The sequence below is a fragment of the Anas platyrhynchos genome, chromosome 30 (assembly GCF_047663525.1).
Source record: "Anas platyrhynchos isolate ZD024472 breed Pekin duck chromosome 30, IASCAAS_PekinDuck_T2T, whole genome shotgun sequence".
Lineage (NCBI taxonomy): Eukaryota > Metazoa > Chordata > Aves > Anseriformes > Anatidae > Anas > Anas platyrhynchos.
In genome coordinates this window covers 6,340,993-6,359,663 of record NC_092616.1, presented here as the reverse complement: position 1 = coordinate 6,359,663, position 18,671 = coordinate 6,340,993, and the positions used below count along the sequence as shown (strand labels likewise).

Here is an 18,671-nt window from a genome sequence, read left to right as displayed (position 1 = left end):
TCGCCCCAAAAATCCCCCCTCCCCCCCCCAACCCCTAAGAAAAAGGCGGGTTCCTCGTGGGCCGTTTTTGGCTGTTTTTCACCCAAAAAAGAACCCGGGGGGGGAGAGGGGGGAGGGGGCGGGGTCAGGGGAGGGGGCGGAGTCTGTTAAATAAGCGGGGGCGGGGCCAGGCGGCTGTCAATCAAATGGGGCTGTCAATCAAACGGGGCTGTCAATCAAGTGTCAACTGGAGCTGTCAATCAAATGGGGCTGTCAATCAACCCGGGCTGTCAATCAAATGGAGCTGTCAATCAAACTGGAGATGTCAATCAACCGGAGCTGTCAATCACGGCTGTCAATCAGACGAGGCTGTCAATCAACCCGGGCTGTCAATCAAGTGGAGCTGTCAATCAAACGGGGCTGTCAATCAAATTGAGCTGTCAATCACCGGCTGCTGTCAATCAGGGGCTGTTATTTGATGAGCTGTCAATCAAACGGAGCTGTCAATCAAACGGAGCTGTCAATCACGCGCTGCCTGGAGTGTCGATCAAGTGGAGGTGTCAATCAACCCGGGCTGTCAATCAAATGGAGCTGTCAATCAAATGGAGCTCTCAATCAGGTGGAGCTGTCAATCAGCCGGGTCTGTCAATCATCCGAGCCGGTGTTAGGGGTCAATCCGAGCTGTCAATCACAGGCGTCAGTCGGCCAATCAGAGGGTGAGGTGGGGCTGTCAATCAAAGGGGAGAGCTGTCAGTCACGGGGAGCTGTCAATCAAAGTAAACTGTCTATCAAGAGGGCTGTCAATCACAGCTGTCAATCAAACTGAGCTGTCAATCAAAGGGATACCAATCAAATGGAGCTGTCAATCAAACATGACTTGTCAAAAGGAGCTGTCAATCAAATAGAGAGGCCCAATAGAGCTGTCAATCAATTCTATCAATCAAATTGAGCTGTCAATCAAACCTATCCCTAGAACTGAGCTGTCATTCAAATGGATATCAATCAAATTGAGCTGTCAATCAAAGAGCTATTGATCAAATGGAGCTGTCAATCAAATATATCAATCAAATTGAACGGTCAATCAAACATAGATCATCAAATTGAGCTGTCAATCAAACAGCCATCACTCCAAGGGGGCTGTCAATCAATTCTATCCACCAGATTGAGCTGTCAATCAAACCTATTCATCAAATTGAGCTGTCAATCAAAGGGATATCAATCAAATTGAGCTGTCAATCAAAGAGCTATCAATCAAACGGAGCTGTCAATCAATTCTATCCTTCAAATTGAGCTGTCAATCAAACACACGGCATCAAATTGATCTGTCAATCAAGCAGCCATCACTCCAATGGGGCTGTCAATCAATCCTATCCATCAAATCGAGCTGTCAATCAAAGCTATTCATCAAATTATGCTGTCAATCAAAGGGATATCAATCAAATTGAGCTGTCAATCAAAGAGCCATCCCTCCAAGGGGGCTGTCAATCAATTCTATCCCTCAAATTGAGCTGTCAATCAAAGCTATTCATCAAATGGAGCTGTCAATCAAAGGGATATCAATCAAATTGAGCTGTCAATCAAAGATCTATCGATCAAATGGAGCTGTCAATCAAACTTATCCCTCAAATAGAGCTGTCAATCAAACAGATTATCAAATCGAGCTGTCAATCAAAGAGCTATCAATCAAACGGAGCTGTCAATCAATTCTATCAATCACATAGAGCTGTCAATCAAACACACGGCATCAAATTGATCTGTCAATCAAGCAGCCATCACTCCAATGGGGCTGTCAATCAATCCTATCCATCAAATCGAGCTGTCAATCAAAGCTATTCATCAAATTGTGCTGTCAATCAAAGGGATATCAATCAAATTGAGCTGTCAATCAAAGACTCATTCATAAAATTTAGCTGTCAATCAAATCTATCAATCAAAGTGAGCTGTCAATCAAAGAGCCATCACTCCAAGGGGGCTGTCAATCAAACCTATCCATCAAATTGAGCTGTCAATCAAAGGGATATCGATCAAATTGAGCTGTCAATCAACAAACTATCAATCAATTGGAGCTGTCAATCAATTCTATCCATCACATCGAGCTGTCAATCAAACACAAGGGATCAAATCGAGCTGTCAATCAAAGACACTCACCGGCCCCTCCTCACCGGGGGGGGTCTCTGGCCGTGGGGGGGGGCTCCTCGTCCGCCGCCCCCCCCCCCCTTTGCGCCTCCCCTGCAGCCGCTCCCGGCACCGCTCCAGCAGCCCCCGGCGCCCCCCCCCCAATTTGGGGGGCTCCTTCTCCCCCTGGGACCCCCCCTCGAATTTCGGGGCCCCCAAATCCCCCTGGGACCCCCCCCCAAATTCCGGGGGTCCCTTTTCCCCCCGTGACCCCCCCCCGAATTCCGGGGTTCCCTGTGGACCCCCCCCCAATTTCGGGGTCTCCCCACCCCCCCGCGCCCCCCCCCCTAATTTCGGGGCTCCCACCTCCCCCGGGGACCCCTCCCCTAATTGGGGGGGCTCCTTCAAACCTTGACCCCCCCCCCCAAATTCCGGGCTCTCCTTCTCCCCCAGTGCCCCCCCCCCAAATTTCCCCTCACCCACCCCCCCGGCAGCCCCCTCCCCAAACTGGGGGGGCTCCTTCAACCCTTGGCCCCCCCCCCTTAATTTTTCCCCCCCCACCCCCCCCGCAGCCCCCTCCTCAAATAGGGGGGGCTCCTTCAACCCCCCCCCTTCGCCTTTACGGCTCTCCCCCTCCCCGAGCGACCCCCCCCCGAATTTGAGGGACCCCCCAGGGAATTGGGGGGGGGTCTCGGCTCCCCCCCCCGCCCCCCCCCGGCGGATGGCGCGGGCCCCGTGGAGGCTGGGGGGGGGGGGGCGCTGCAGCTCCCCCCGCGTCTGCCGCCAGCGCCGCAGCTGCGCCCCCCGCTCCCGCTCGATCAGCGCCTCCGACACCGGCAGCGACGTCACCTGGGGGGGGGGACACCCCAAAAAATGACCCCAAATCCATCCCGACCCCAAATCCGTCCCGACCCCAAATCTGTCCTGATCCCAAATCTTCTCGACCCCCAAAGCTTTCTTGACCCCCCAAAAAACCCCCCCAGCCCGGATCTGAATCGTCCCCGGCCCCCAGAATCTCCTGACCCTATAACACCCTGACCCTATAAGTCCTTGACCCCAAACCCCTTGACCCCAAACCCCTTGACCCCTTGGCCCCTTGACCCCAAAACCCATAACCCCAAACCCCTTGACCCCAAACCCCAACCCCCTTGACCCCAAACCCCATAACCCCATAACCCCATGACCCCTTGACCCCAAACCCCTTGACCCCAAAACCCACGACCCCAAACCCCCAAACCCTTGACCCCTTGACCCCTTGACCCCTTGAGCCCACAACCCCGTAACCCCAAACCCCAACCCCCTTGACCCAACCCCCTTGACCCCTTGACCCCTTGACCCCAAACCCCATAACCCCAAACCCCATAACCCTTGACCCCACAACCCCATAACCCCAAACCCTTAACCCCAACCCCCTTGACCCCAACCCCCTTGACCCCAAACCCCTTGACCCCATGACCCTTTGACCCCTTGACCCCATGACCCCACAACCCCAACCCCCTTGACCCCAATCCCTATAAACCCAAACCCCAAACCCCTTTACCCCATGACCCCATAACTCCTTGACCCCATGACCCCTTGACCCCGTGACCCCATAACCCTTGACCCCATAACCCCAAACCCCAACCCCCTTGACCCCAAACCCCATAACCCCTTCACCCCACAACCCTTGACCCCAAACCCCAAACCCCATAACTCCAACCCCCTTGACCCCATGACCCCTTTACCCCTTGACCCCTTGACCCCAAACCCCTTGACCCCTTGACCCCATTACCCTGTAACCCCAATCCCCATAACCCCTTCACCCCTTGACCCCTTGACTCCAAACCCCAACCCCCTTGACCCCAACCCCCTTAACCCCTTGACCCCATGACCCCTTGACTCCACAACCCCCCATAACCCTTGACCCCATGACCCTGTAACCCCAATCCCCATAACCCCAACCCCCTTGACCCCTTGACCCCATGACCCCTTGACCCCACACCCCTTGACCCCTTGACCCCAAACCCCTTCACCCCAACCCCCATAACCCCTTCACCCCACAACCCCTTGACCCCAAACCCCATAACCCTTGACCCCAACCCCCTTGACCCCTTGACCCCAAAACCCTTGACCCACAACCCCTTGACCCTACAACCCCACAATCCTTGACCCCAAACCCCATAACCCTATAACCCCATACCCCTTGACCCCACAACCCCTTGACCCCAAACCCTTGACCCCATGACCCCATGACCCCGTGACCCCATAACCCGTGACCCCGTGACCCCACAACCTCTTAACCCCAACCCCCTTGACCCCAAACCCCCAAACCCTTGACCCCATGACCCCTTGAGCCCACAACCCCGTAACCCCAAACCCCAACCCCCTTGACCCTTTGACCCCTTGGCCCCTTGACCCCAAACCCCATAACCCTTGACCCCAAAACCCAAACCCCATAACCCCAAACACCTTGACCCCCATACCCTTTGACCCCAAACCCTTGACCCCATGACCCATAACACCAAACCCCAAACCCCATAACCCTTGACCCCAAACCCCATAACCCCAACCCCTTTGACCCCAACCCCCTTGACCCCAAACCCCATAACCCTTGACCCCAAACCCCAACCCCCTTGACCCCAAACCCCAACCCCCTTGACCCCAAACCCCATAACCCTATAACCCCATACCCCTTGACCCCAAGCCCCTTGACCCATGACCCCATGACCCCATGACCCCATGACCCCGTGACCCCATAACCCTTGACCCCATGACCCCTTGACCCCACCTGCTGCACCAGGAGGTCCTCGTGCAGGGCGGCGCTGGGGGCGCTGCGCAGGCGCTCCATGGTCTCGTACATCCCCTGGCAGCTCCGCAGCTTCTCGGGGCTGCCCAGCGCCTGCCGCAGCAGCACCAGCCCCACGCGGAACATGATCTTCACCCCTAGGTGGGGACGGGGACGGGGTCAGGGGGACCCTAAAAGGCTTGGATCCGAAAAACGGGGGAGCCCGGACCCCAAAACCCATGGGGAACCCAATGGGAACCCAACAGGAACCATTGTTTGTGCCCTACACTCAAGAACCTATTAAAAACCCAACGGGAACCCAATGGGAACCCCATGGAGAACCCACCAAGAACCCCATGGAGACCCCCATTGGCCACCCGAACCCCAAAACCCAACAGGAACCCAATGGAAACCCAATAGGAACTCAACGGGAACCCAATGGGAACCAAGATTTGGGGTCTACACTCAAGAACCTATAGAAAACCCAACTGGAACCCAATGGGAACCCAACAGGAACCCCATGGAGAACCCACCAAGAACCCCAAGAACCCCATTGACCCCCCCCATTGGACACCCGGACCCCAAAACCCATGGGGAACCCAATGGGAACCCAACGGGAACCAAGATTTGGGGTCTACGCTCAAGAACCTATTAAAAACCCAATGGAAACCCAAAAGGAACCCAACGGGAACCCCAAGCAGAACCCACCAAAAACCCCATGGAGACTCCCATTGACCACCCGGACCCCAAAACCCATGGGGATCCCAATGGGAACCCAACGGGAACCCAAATTCATGCCCTACACTCAAGAACCTATGGAAAACCCAGCGCCTGCCGCAGCAGCACCAGCCCCACGCGGAACATGATCTTCACCCCTAGGTGGGGACGGGGAGGGGGTCAGGGGGACCCTAAAAGGCTTGGATCCTAAAAACGGGGGAGCCCGGACCCCAAAACCCAAGGGGAACCCGACAGGAACCAAGATTTGGGACCTAAGCTCAACAATTTATGGGAAACCCAACAGGAACCCAACAGGAACCCAACGGGAACCCAATGGGAACCCCATGGAGAACCCACCAAAAACCCCATGGGGACCCCATTGGCCACCCAGACCCCAAAACCCAACAGGAACCCAATGGGAACCCAATAGGAACTCAACGGGAACCCAATGGGAACCAAGATTTGGGGTCTACACTCAAGAACCTATAGAAAACCCAACTGGATCCCAACGGGAACCCAACGGAAACCCCATGGAGAACCCACCAAGAACCCCAAGAACCCCACTGACCCCCCCATTGGCCACCCAGACCCCAAAACCCATGGGGAACCCAACGGGAACCCAATAGGAACTCAACGGGAACCCAATGGGAACCAAGATTTGTGCCCTACACTCAAGAACCTATTGAAAACCCAATGGAAACCCAAAAAGAACCCAATGGGAACCCCATGGAGAACCCACCAAGAACCCCATGGGGACCCCATTGGCCACCCAGACCCCAAAACCCATGGGGAACCCAAAGGGAACCCAATGGGAACCAAGATTCGTGCCCTACACTCAAGAACCTATAGAAAACCCAACAGGAACCCAAAAGGAACCCAATGGGAACCCCATGAAGAACCCACCAAAAACCCCATGGGGACCCCCATTGGCCACACAGACCCCAAAACCCATGGGGAACCCAACGGGAACCCAATGGGAACCAAGATTTGTGCCCTACACTCAAGAACCTATAGAAAACCCAACAGGAACCCAACGGGAACCCCATGGAGAACCCACCAAAAACCCCATGGGGACCCCCATTGACCACCCGGACCCCAAAACCCATGGGGAACCCAATAGGAACCCAATGGGAACCAAGATTCCTTGCCTACACTCAACAATTTATGGGAAACCCAATGGGAACCCAACAGGAACCCAACGGGAACCCCATGGAGAACCCACCAAGAACCCCATGGGGACCCCATTGACCACCCGGACCTCAAAACCTATGGGGAACCCAAATGGAACTCAACGGGAACCCAACGGGAATCCCAAATGGACCCCCAAACCCAAAACCCTATAAATGATTTAATGGGAACCCACCAGGAACCCCATGGAGAACCCACCAAGAACCCCATGGAGACCCCCATAGGCCACCCAGACCCCAAAACCCATGGGGAACCCAATGGGAACCCAACGGGAACCAAGATTTGTGCCCTACACTCAAGAACCTATAGAAAACCCAACAGGAACCCAACGGGAACCCCATGGAGAACCCACCAAGAACCCCATGGGGACCCCATTGGCCACACAGACCCCAAAACCCATGGGAAACCCAATGGGAACTCAACGGGAACCAAGATTCGTGCGCTACACTCAAGAACCTATTAAAAACCCAATGGAAACCCAAAAAGAACCCAACAGGAACCCCATGGAGAAACCACCAAGAACCCCATGGGGGTCCCCGTTGACCACCCAGACCCCAAAACCCATGGGGAACCCAAAGGGAACCCAAAGGGAACCAAGATTTGTGGTCTACGCTCAAGAACCTATTAAAAACCCAATGGAAACCCAAAAGGAACCCAATGGGAACCCCATGGAGAACCCACCAAAAACCCCATGGGGACCCCCATTGACCACCCAGACCCCAAAACCCATGGGGAACTCAATGGGAACCCAACGGGAACCAAGATTTCGGGTCTACGCTCAAGAACCTATAGAAAACCCAACAGGAACCCAAAAGGAACCCAATGGGAACCCCATGAAGAACCCACCAAAAACCCCATGGGGACCCCCATTGACCCCCTAAACCCCAAAACCCATGGGGAACCCAAATGGAACTCAACGGGAACCCAACGGGAATCCCAAATGGACCCCCAGACCCAAAACCCTATAAACGACTTAATGGGAACCCACCAGAAACCCCATGGAGAACCCACCTAGAACCCCATAGGGACCCCCAAATGACCCCCCAACCAAAAACCCAATGAAGAACCCAACGGGAACCCAACGGGAACCCCATAGGGACCCCAAATGAACCCCAAAAACCCCAAACCCTATAAAGAACCCAATGGGAACCCACCAGGAACCCTATGGAGAACCCACCTAGAACCCTACAGAGACCCCACCTAGAACCCCATAGCCCCCCCCAACACCCCCAAAAACCCCCAAACCCCCTTAATCTCTCCCCATTCCACCCACGCAACATTTTCGGACGGCTCCCAGCGCCCCCCTTTCCTTGGCGAACCCGGCTGGATTTTTGGGGCCAATTCCTGGGATTTTGGGGCTTTTTTCTTTGGGGCCAATTCCTGGGATTTTGGGGCTTTTTTTGGGGCTTTTGGGGTTTTACCTTCGCAGAAGAACAGATCCCAAACCCCCAAACCCCCTTCAGGTCTCCCCATTCCACCCATTGCCCCCCTTTCCTTGGTAGACCCCGCTGTATTTTTGGGGCCAATTCCTGCGATTTTGGGTTTTTACCTTTGCAGAAGAACATGTCCCAAACCCCCAAACCCCCCAACCCCCTTCAGGTCCCCCCATTCCACCCATGCAACATTTTCGGACGGATCCCAATGCCCCCTTTTCCTTGGCAGACCCCGCTGTATTTTTGGGGCCAATTCCTGGGATTTTTGGGGCGAATTCCTGGGATTTTTGGGGCGAATTCCTGCGATTTTGGGGTTTTTATCTTCGCAGAAGAACATGTCCCAAACCCCTCAACCCCCTTCAGGTCCCCCCATTCCACCCATGCAACATTTTCGGACGGATCCCAACGCCCCCCATTCCTTGGCAGACCCGGCTGTATTTTTGGGGCCAATTCTGGGGATTTTGGGGCTTTTTTCTTTGGGGCCAATTCCTGGGATTTTGGGGCTTTTTTTGGGGCTTTTGGGGTTTTACCTTCGCAGAAGAACAGATCCCAAACCCCCAAACCCCCTTCAGGTCTCCCCATTCCACCCATTGCCCCCCTTTCCTTGGCAGACCCCGCTGTATTTTTGGGGCGAATTCCTGCAATTTTGGGGCTTTTTTTACCTTCGCAGAAGAACATGTCCCAAACCCCCAAACCCCCCAACCCCTTTAATCTCTCCCCATTCCACCCACTCAACATTTTCGGACGGCTCCCAGCGCCCCCCATTCCTTGGCAGACCCCGCTGTATTTTTGGGGCGAATTCCTGGGATTTTGGGTTTTTACCTTCGCAGAAGAACATGTCCCAAACCCGCAGCACGGCGGCCCAGGGCAGGGAGCGGGCGAAGATGCACATGAACCACTCGGTCAGGTAGAGCACCGGCTCCACCCGAAATCGCCGCAGGTGCCGGTGGGCGGCGGGGGCGGCGCGGCGCAAAAGGGCCCCGAAAACTTCCCCGTCCAGCTGCACCGCCTCCTATAGGGTGGGGGGGAGAGGGTCAGGGCCCTATACGGCCCTATAAGGCCCTATAAGGCACTATAAGCCCCTATAAGGCACTATAAACCCCTATATTACCCTATAATGCACTATAAGGCCCTATAAAGCCCAATAAGGCCCTATAAGGCACTATAAGGCCCTACAAATCCATATAAGGCCCTATAAGGCCCTATAAGGCCCTACATGGCCCTATAAGACCCTACAAGGCTCTATAAGGCCCTATAAGGCCCTATAAGGCCCTACAAATCCATATAAGGCCCTATAAGGCCCTATAATGCCCTATAAGGCCCTACAAATCCATATAAGGCACTATAAGGCCCTATAAAGCCCTACAAATCCATATAAGGCACTATAATGCCCTATAAGGCCCTACATGGCCCTACAAGGCCCTATAAGGCACTACAAGGCCCTACAAATCCATATAAGGCCCTATGAAGCCCTATAAAGCACTATAAGGCCCTACAAGGTCCTATAAGGCCCTATAAGGCCCTACAAATCCATATAAGGCCCTATAAGGCCCTATAAGGCACTATAAGGCCCTATAAAGCCCTACAAATCCATATAAGGCCCTATAAGGTCCTATAAGGCCCTATAAGGCACTATAAAGCTCTACAAGGTCTTATAAGGCCCTATAATGCCCTATAAGGCCCTACAAGCCCTACAAGGCCCTATAATGCCCTATAAGGCGCTACAAGGCCCTATAGGGCCCCGTAAGACTGCATATGGCCCCATCCAACTGCATCTGACCCCATAGGGCCCTGTATGGCCCTGTAGGGCCCCATCCAACCCCATAGGGCCCCATATTGCCTCGTATGACCCCATAGGGCCCCGTATGGCCCCATCAGGCCCCATCTGACCCCATAGGACCCCGTGTGGCCCTGTAGGACCCCATAAGGCCCCATATGGTCCTATATGACCCTGTATGACCCCATATGGCCCCGTCTGGCCTCATAAGGCCCCATATGATTCCATAAGGCCCCATACGGCCCCATAAGGCTTTGTATGGCCCCATATGGCTCCATAGGGCCCCATATGATCCCATAAGGCCCCATCCGACCCCATAGGGCCCCGTATGGCCCTGTATGGCCCCATATGATCCCATAAGGCTCCATCCGACCCCATAAGGCCCCGTATGGCCCCATAAGGCCCTATATGGCCCCGTATTGCTTCATATGACCCCATATGGCCCCATAAGGCCCCATCTGACCCCATAAGGCCCCATAAGGCCCCATAAGGCCCTGTAGGGCCCCGTATGACCCCATATGACCCCGTATGGCCCTATATGGCCCTATATGGCCCCATAAGGCCCTATATGGCCCTATATGGCCCTATATGGCCCCGTATGGCCCTATATGGCCCCGCTCACCAGGCCGGCGCTGTAGTACCCCGGCAGGTATTTGTCGCAGATCTGCACCAGGCACCAGAAGGCTTGCTGCGGGGGAAACGGGGTCACCAGGGACCCCAAAACGGCCCCAATATGCCCCAAAATGGCCCCAAATGGCCCCAATACCCCCAAACGTCCCCAAATGTCCCCAAATGGCCCCAAATGTCCCCAAATGTCCCCAATGTTCCCAAATATTCCCAATGGCCCCAAATGTCCCCATGAGCCCATATCCCCATCCCCATGGCCCCAAAGCCCCCAAATGTCCCCAAATATCCCCAAATGTCCCCAATATACCCCAAATGTCCCTAATGCCCCCCAAAATGTTCCCAATGCCCCAACACCCCCAAATGTCCCCAAATATCCCTAAATGTTCCCAATCTCCCCAATGTCCCCAACACCCCCAATGTCCCCAACGCCCCCAATATCCCCAAATGTCCCCAAATGTCCCCAATGACCCCAACACCCCCAAAATGTCCCCAATGTCCCCAAATGTCCCAAATATCCCCAAATGTCCCCCCAATGTCCCCAACACCCCCAATGTCCCCAATGTCCCCAATACCCCCAACACCCCCAAATGTCCCCAATGTCCCCAAATGTCCCCAACTACCGCAATCCCCCCAAATGTCCCCAAAACCCACAATGTCCCCAACGCCCCCAACACCCCCAAAAAGTCCCCAAATGTCCCCAACGCCCCCAATCTCCCCGATATCCCCAAATGCCCCCAACATCCCCAACACCCCCAAAATGTCCCCAAATGCCCCCAAATGTCCCAAATATCCCCAACGCCCCCTATCTCCCCAATGCCCCCCAAAAGTCCCCAAATGTCCCCAAATGTCCCCAATGTCCCCAATCTCCCTGATGTCCCCAATGTCCCCAACACCCCTAACGCCCCCAATGTCCCCAAATGTCCCCAAATGTCCCCAAACGTCCCCAACACCTCCAACACCCCCAAAATGTCCCCAAATGCCCCCAAAATGTCCCCAATCTCCCCGATGTCCCCAAATGGCCCCAAATGACCCCAATGTCCCCAAATGCCCCCAAACGCCCCCCATTGACCCCAACACCCCCAAATGTCCCCAAAATGTCCCCAAATGCCCCCAAATATCCCCAAATATCCTCAATATACCCCAAATGTCCCCAACACCCCCAACTTCCCAATGTCCCCAACGTCCCCAAAAAGTCCCCAAATGTCCCCAAATGCCCCCAAATGCCCCCAATCTCCCCGATATCCCCAAATGCTCCCAACACCTCCGATATCCCCGAATGTCCCCAAATGTCCCCAACACCCCCAAAAAGTCCCCAAATGTCCCCAAATGTCCCCAATGTCCCCAATCTCCCTGATGTCCCCAAATGTCCCCAACACCCCCAAAATGTCCCCAAATGTCCCCAAATGCCCCCAAATGCCCCCAATATCCTCAATATACCCCAAATGTCCCCAATGCCCCCAAATGTCCCCAACACCCCCAACACCCCCAACATCCCCAAATGTCCCCAAATGTCCCAAATGTCCCCAACACCCCCTATCTCCCCAATGCCCCCCAAAAGTCCCCAAATGTCCCCAAATATCCCCAAATATCCTCAATATACCCCAAATGTCCCCAACACCCCCAACTTCCCAATGTCCCCAACACCCCAAAAAGTCCCCAAATGTCCCCCAAATGCCCCCACCGTCCCCAAAATGTCCCCAAATGCTCCAAATATCCCCAAATATCCTCAATACACCCCAAATGTCCCCAATACCTCCAACTACCCCAATATCCCCAAATGCCCCCAAATGTCCCCAACGCCCCCAACCTCCCAAATGCCCCCAAATGCCCCCAAATGTCCCCGAAATGTCCCCAAAAGTCACCTCAGCGGGCATGTGCATGAGCAGGACGGCGGCGACGGGCGCCTGTGCCTGGCAGTAGCCCTCCTGCGGCCGGTACACGGTGTAGGCCTTCAGGATGCGGTACAGGTCCTGCTGCCTGGGGGCGGGGCCAAAAGGGGGCGGGGCCAACAGGGGGCGGGGCCAAAAGGGGGCGTGGTCAGACCCGGGGGGCGTGGTCAAGTCAAAAGGGGCGGGGTCAAGTCAAAAGGGGAGGGGTCAAATGGGGTCAGGTGGGGAAGGGGTTAATGGATTGGGTGGGGTCAGGTGGGCGTGGCCAGTATCAAGGGGGCGTGGCCAGCTCTAGGGGGCGTGGTCAGACCCAGGGGGCGTGGCCAAGTCAAAAGGGGTGGAGTCAAGTCAAAAGGGGCGGGGTCAAGTCAAAAGGGGCGGGGTCAAATGGGGTCAGGTGGGGAAGGGGTTAATGGATGGGGCCAGGTGGGCGTGGCCAGCATCAAGGGGGTGTGGCCAGCCCCGGGGGGCGTGGTCAGACAGAAGGGGCGGGGTCAGCCCCGGGTCAATGGGAATGGGATGGGAGGGGGTGAGGTCAAATGGGTATGGGTGGGCGTGGCCAGCACTAGGGGGCGTGGTCAGCTCCAGGGGGCGTGGTCAAGTGGGTGTGGTCAGCCCCGGGGGGCGTGGCCAGGCAAAAAGGGGCGGGGTCAGCCCCAGGGTCAAATGGGGGCAGGTGGGGAAGGGGTTAATGGATGGGGTCAGGTGGGCGTGGCCAGCATCAAGGGGGCGTGGTCAGCCCCGGGGGGTGTGGTCAAGTGGGCGTGGTCAGCCCCAGGGGGCGTGGTCAAGTCAAAAGGGGCGGGGTCAAATGGGGTCAGGTGGGGAAGGGGTTAATGGTACAGGTCCTGCTGCCTGGGGGCGGGGCCAGAGGGGGGCGGGGCCAAAAGGGGGCGGGGCCAAAAGGGGGCGTGGTCAGCCCCGGGGGGCGTGGCCAAGTCAAAAGGGGCGGGGTCAGCCCCGGGGTCAAATGGGGTCAGGTGGGGAAGGGGTTAATGGATGGGGTCAGGTGGGCGTGGCCAGCATCAAGGGGGCGTGGCCAAGTCAAAAGGGGCGTGGTCAGCCCCAGGGGGCGTGGCCTGTAGTAAGTGGGCGTGGCTTCACATTGACCCCGCCCACCCCAGGACTTAACTAAGGGAGGGGAGGGAGGGAAGGGGGCGTGGCTTTATCAAAAAGGGGGCGTGGTTTGACGAGGGCGTGGCCTGGGAGATGTGGGCGTGGCATGCAAATGAAGGGGGCGTGTCCTCCCATTGACCCCGCCCACCCCACGTCTTAACTAAGGGAGGTGAGGGGGGAAAGGGGGAGTGGCTCTGCCCAAAAGGGGCGTGGTTTTTGGGGGGCGTGGCCTTGTGGGCGTGGCCTAGGGTGGGCGTGGCATGCAAATAAGGGGGCGTGGCCTGTAAAAGTGGGCGTGGCTTCCCATTGACCCCGCCCACCCCATTACTTAACCAAAGGAGGGGAGGGGGAAAGGGGAGTGGCCCTGCCCAAAGGGGGCGTGGTTTCTCGTGGGCGTGGCTTTGTGGGCGTGGCATGCAAATAAGGGGCGTGGTCTGTAAAAAGTGGGCGTGTCCTCCCATTGGCCCCGCCCACCCCAGGCCATTAACACCAAAACCAAGGGGAGGGGAGAGGCCCTGCCCAAAGGGGGCGTGGTTTTTGGAGGGCGTGGCTTTGTGGGCGTGGCCTAGGGGATGTGGGCGTGGCATGCAAATTAAGGGGGCGTGTCCTCACCCGTGCCCGCCCCTGGCGGCGAACATCTCGTGGAAGGGGAACTGCCGGTGCAGGTCCTTCTCGATGGCCTCCAGCCAGCGCGCCTCCCCCGGCTGCCTCTCCAGCTCCTGGGGGGCGTGGCCTGGGTTAGCCCCGCCCCTTTAGGCCCCGCCCCCTTTAGGCCACGCCCCCTTTCCCAAATTGGCCCCGCCCCTTACCTGGAAGAGGCCCGGGTTGCGGTCCAGCAGCTCCTGGCTGGCCGAGAGCAGCTGCCAGGCGCGGGCGCGGAGCGAGGAGGGGATGCCCTTGCGGCAACGCAGCTTCACCTGGGGGGCACTGGGGCTTACTGGGAGGCACTGGGAGGCGCTGGGGGGCAGTGGGAGGCGCTGGGGGGCAGTGGGGGGCAGTGGGAGGCAGTGGGAGGCACTGGGGGGCAGTGGGAGCCAGCCACTGGGGGACACTGGGAGGCACTGGGACTTACTGGGAGGCACTGGGGGGAGTTGGGGAGCACTGGGACTTACTGGGAGGCATTGGGACTCATTGGGAGGCACTGGGAACCAGTGGGAGCCAGTGGGAGCCAGTGGGAGGCAGTGGGAGCCAGCCACTGGAAGGCACTGGGACTTACTGGGAGGCACTGGGAGGTGCTGGGGGGAACTGGGAGGCGCTGGAAGGTGCTGGGAGGCACTGGGACTCAGCCACTGGGAGGCACTGGGACTTACTGGGACTTACTAGGAAGGAACTGGGAGCCATGGCGGGGGGTTTGGGGGTGATATGGGGCAGGAGGAGCCCTCTATGGGGCAGGGAACCCCCCACAGACCCCTCTATGGGGCAGAAACCCCCCCAAATACCCACTTATGGGGCAGGGAACCCCCCTCCAGACCCTCCTATGGGGCAGAACGACCCCACAGACCCCTCTATGGGGCAGAATTCCCCCCAAAGATCTACTTATGGGGCAGAAGGACCCATCTATGGGGCAGGCAATCCCCCCAGGACCTCCTATGGGGCAGGAGAAGCCCTCTATGGGGCTATGGGGCAGAAACCCCCCCAAATACCCACTTATGGGGCAGAAGAAACCCTCTATGGGGCCAACCCCCCCCCAAATACCCACTTATGGGGCAGGAGGAGCCCTCTATGGGGCAGGGAATTCCCCCAGGACCTCCTATGGGGCAGGAGGACCCCACAGACCACTCTATGGGGCAGAAACCCCCCCCAAAGACCCACTTATGGGGCAGGAGAACCTCTTTATGGGGCAGGAGGACCCCTCTATGGGGCAGAACCCCCCCCAGGACCCACTTATGGGGCCGCCCCACCTTCTGGTAGCGCCGCGCCAGCCACTTGTCCCAGTGGTTGAACATCTCCAGCCACTTCAGCTCCCGCTGCCGCGCCACGTCCACGGGCACCGAGGTCTCCCTATGGGGCAGACGGCGGGTTATGGGGCGCCCGGCCCCATAGCGGACCCCCACGCCCCCCCAAAAAACAAGCCTGTAAGTGTGGGGCCCGCCCGACCTCGATTAACCCCGAAATTTGGGGGTCATGATGGTGCGGGGTGGGGAAATTGGGGGTCCCAATGGTGTGGGGTGGGGAAAAAGGGGGTCCCGAGGCTATGGGGTGGGGAAATTGGGGGTCCCAAGGCTATGGGGTAGGGAAAAAGGGGGTCCCAAGGCTATGGGGTGGAGAAATTGGGGGTCCCAAGGTTATGGGGTAGGGAAATTGGGGGTCCTGACGCTATGGAATAGGAAAATTTGGGGTCCCGAGGCTATAGGGTGGGGAAATTTGGGGTCCTGATGCCATGGGGTAGGGGAATTGGGGGTCCCGATGTTATGGGGTAGGAAAATTTGGGGTCCCGATGAGATGGGGTGGGGAAAAAGGGGGTCCCAATGGTGTGGGGTGGGGAAATTTGGGGTCCCGACACTATGGGGTAGGAAAATTTGGGGTCCCAATGCTATGGGGTAAAGGAAAAGGGGGTCCTGACCCTATGGGGTGGGGGAAAAGGGGGTCCCAAGGCTACGGGGTAGGGAAATTTGGGGTTCCAAGGCTATGGGGTAGGGAAATTTGGGGTCCCGATGCTATGGGGTAAAGGAAAAGGGGGTCCTGACCCTATGGGGTGGGGGAAAAGGGGGTCCCAGTGTTATGGGGTAGGGAAACTTAGGGTCCCAAGGCGATGGGGTGGGGAAATTTGGGGTTCCAAGGCTATGGGGTGGGGGAAAAGGGGGTCCTGACGCTATGGGGTAATGAAAAAGGGGGTCCTGACCCTATGGGGTGGGGGAAAAAGGGTCAGGGGTCCCGTTTTGGGGCGACTCACGGCGTCTCGCAGTACTGGCTGCCCCCCAGGAAGCCGTAGCGGTCGGTGCGGCGGAAGGCGGGCCCGGCCAGCTCCGAATCGGACCCCATGGAGCTGACGTCGTCCGGGAAGGGCCCGCTCAGGGACTCCAGGGTCCCCGACAGGACGCTCACCGAGTCCAGGTCGCCCCCCCGGGGGCCGGGGATGCCCGGGCCCAGGCTGCTCTGCGAGCCCCGGGCCGGCCCGTTGGCCTCCAGGTGGCCGCGGGACAGGGGAGAGCCCAAATTGGCCGATGATGACGTCATGATGCTCTCCGTTGACCCCAAGATGGCCGCCGATGACGTCATGGTTGTTTCCGTTGCATCCAAGATGGCCGCCGATGAGGTCGTTGTGGTCGCCTCCAAGATGGCCGCTGATGACGTCACAGTGGTTTCCGTTGGCCCCAAGATGGCCGACGATGACGTCACGGTGGTGACCGTTGACCCCAAGATGGCCGACGATGAGGTCACAACGGTGTCTGTTGGCTCCAAGATGGCCGACGTGGTGACAGGGGCGGGATCTGGGTCCAAGATGGCCGCTGATGACGTCACAACAGTCTCCGTTGACCCCAAGATGGCCGCCGATGACGTCACAGTGGTCTCCATTGACCCCAAGATGGCAGCTGATGACGTCATGGTGGTTTCCGTTGACCCCAAGATGGCCGACGCGGTGATGGGGGCGGAATCTGGGTCCAAGATGGCCGTTGATGACGTCACAACGGTGTCTGTTGGCTCCAAGATGGCTGCTGATGACGTCACAGTTGTTTCCGTTGCCCCCAAGATGGCCGCCGATGACGTCACGCCGCTCCCCGGCCCCTCATTGGCCGGCCTCGCCTCCAAGATGGCCGCCGCGGAGGCCGCGCTGTCCTCATTGGCCGCGGTTGGCCCCGCCCCGGCTTCCATTGGCCGCCGGCAGCCTCCTGGCTCCTCATTGGCCGCCGTTGACCTTGGGCCCGCCTCCGTTGACTTCCTATTGGCTCCTGGCTCCTCATTGGCCTCCGTTGACCCCTGGGTGACCCCGGTTGACCCCTGGGTGACCCCGGTTGACCCCAAGATGGCCGCCGTTGACTTCCGGTCCCCCGCTGCCTCCTGATTGGCTGGCGTTGACCTCCTGGTGACCTCCGGTGACCTCCCGGTGACCTCGGTTGACCTCCCGGTGACCTCCGTTGACCCCTCGGTGACCCCAGTTGACCCCGCGTTGGCCGCCGTTGACCCCTGGGTGGCCTCCGTTGACCCCAAGATGACCTCCGGTGACCTCCCGGTGACCTCCGTTGACCCTGCCTTGGCCTCCGTTGACCCCTGGGTGACCCCGGTTGACCTCTCGGTGACCCCGTTTGACCCCCGCTTGACCCCGCTTGACCCCAAGATGGCCGCCGCCGCCCTCACCTTGACCTCCGGCGACCCCTGGGTGACCTCCGGCGACCCCTGGGTGACCTCCGCTGACCTCCCGGTGACCTCCGGCGACCTCCCGGTGACCTCCGCCGACCCCTCGCTGACCTCCGCTGACCCCAACATGGCCGCCGCTGACCCCAACATGGCCGCCGCCGACTTCCTGCCCCCTCCCGCCTCCTCATTGGCCGCCTCCTCGACCACCCCGCAGCATCGCGGCCCCTGATTGGCCGCCGCCTCCTCCCGCGGCCTCCTGGGGCCTCCTGCGGGGGGACCCCCGGTAGACGGAGCCCCCTGATTGGCCGCCGCCCCCGGCCCCGCCGCCACCCCATTGGCCAGCGGCCTCCGCGGGGGGCCGGCGGCCATCTTGGGCCGGGGGGGGCGGGGCGGGGGCGCGGGGGGCCCGGTTTCCATGGCGACGAGCGACCCCCTCCCCGCCCCGCCGCCGCTCGGAGCCGCCGGAGGAGGCGGGGCTGGCCCAGGGAGGAAGCGGAAGCGGGAGAAAACAAGAAACGGCCTCCTATTGGTCGAGAGGAGGTGATGGGCGGAGCGGGGAGCCAATCAGGAAGCGCAGAGCGCCGGCCCGCCCCTCTACAGCCAATGGGAGGGGTTGGGGGTGGGGCTAGGCGATGCGCGGCCAATCAGCGCGGCGGGAGCAGGCAGCCAATCAGAAGGAAGGAGGCGGAGCCAGGAGGTCCTGTCACAGCTTTTATTGGCCCGCGCGGTTGCCAGGCAACCGTTGCCATGGCGACCGTGCTCCCCCCCCG

General features: G+C 58.5%; 1 protein-coding gene across 2 annotated transcripts; it reads right to left on the bottom strand.

The window, feature by feature from the left end:
- Window positions 1–50: 50 nt before the first annotated feature.
- On the bottom strand, window positions 51–18,396 carry LOC139999877 (uncharacterized). Of its 2 annotated transcripts, XM_072029505.1 has the most exons (11): window positions 17,902–18,396; window positions 16,499–17,814; window positions 15,507–15,606; window positions 14,415–14,522; window positions 14,218–14,324; window positions 12,463–12,577; window positions 10,596–10,661; window positions 9,019–9,208; window positions 4,862–5,016; window positions 2,128–2,943; window positions 51–706 (listed from the first exon to the last, which is right to left on the bottom strand). In XM_072029505.1, exons 1-11 carry the CDS (start codon window positions 18,316–18,318, stop codon window positions 689–691), a joined length of 3,408 nt encoding a protein of 1,135 aa, XP_071885606.1. In that variant the 5' UTR covers window positions 18,319–18,396; the 3' UTR covers window positions 51–688. The 2 variants fall into 2 exon arrangements, with proteins under 2 accessions (XP_071885606.1, XP_071885607.1); XM_072029506.1 differs by lacking the exons at window positions 51–706; window positions 2,128–2,943; window positions 4,862–5,016 and adding an exon at window positions 5,645–5,733 and having other exon boundaries at window positions 17,902–18,393.
- Window positions 18,397–18,671: the final 275 nt, after the last annotated feature.

What these genes read in the sequence shown, in the direction of transcription:
- LOC139999877 (XM_072029505.1), bottom strand. Translation starts at nt 18,318, where the DNA reads ATGGAAACCGGGCCCCCCGCGCCCCCGCCCCGCCCCCCCCGGCCCAAG. An exon ending in GCAACCCGGGCCTCTTCCAG is followed by an intron (nt 14,325 to 14,414) that starts GTAAGGGGCGGG and finishes CACGCCCCCCAG; the next exon opens with GAGCTGGAGAGGCAGCCGGG. An exon ending in TCATGCACATGCCCGCTGAG is followed by an intron (nt 10,662 to 12,462) that starts GTGACTTTTGGG and finishes TTTCCCCCGCAG; the next exon opens with CAAGCCTTCTGGTGCCTGGT.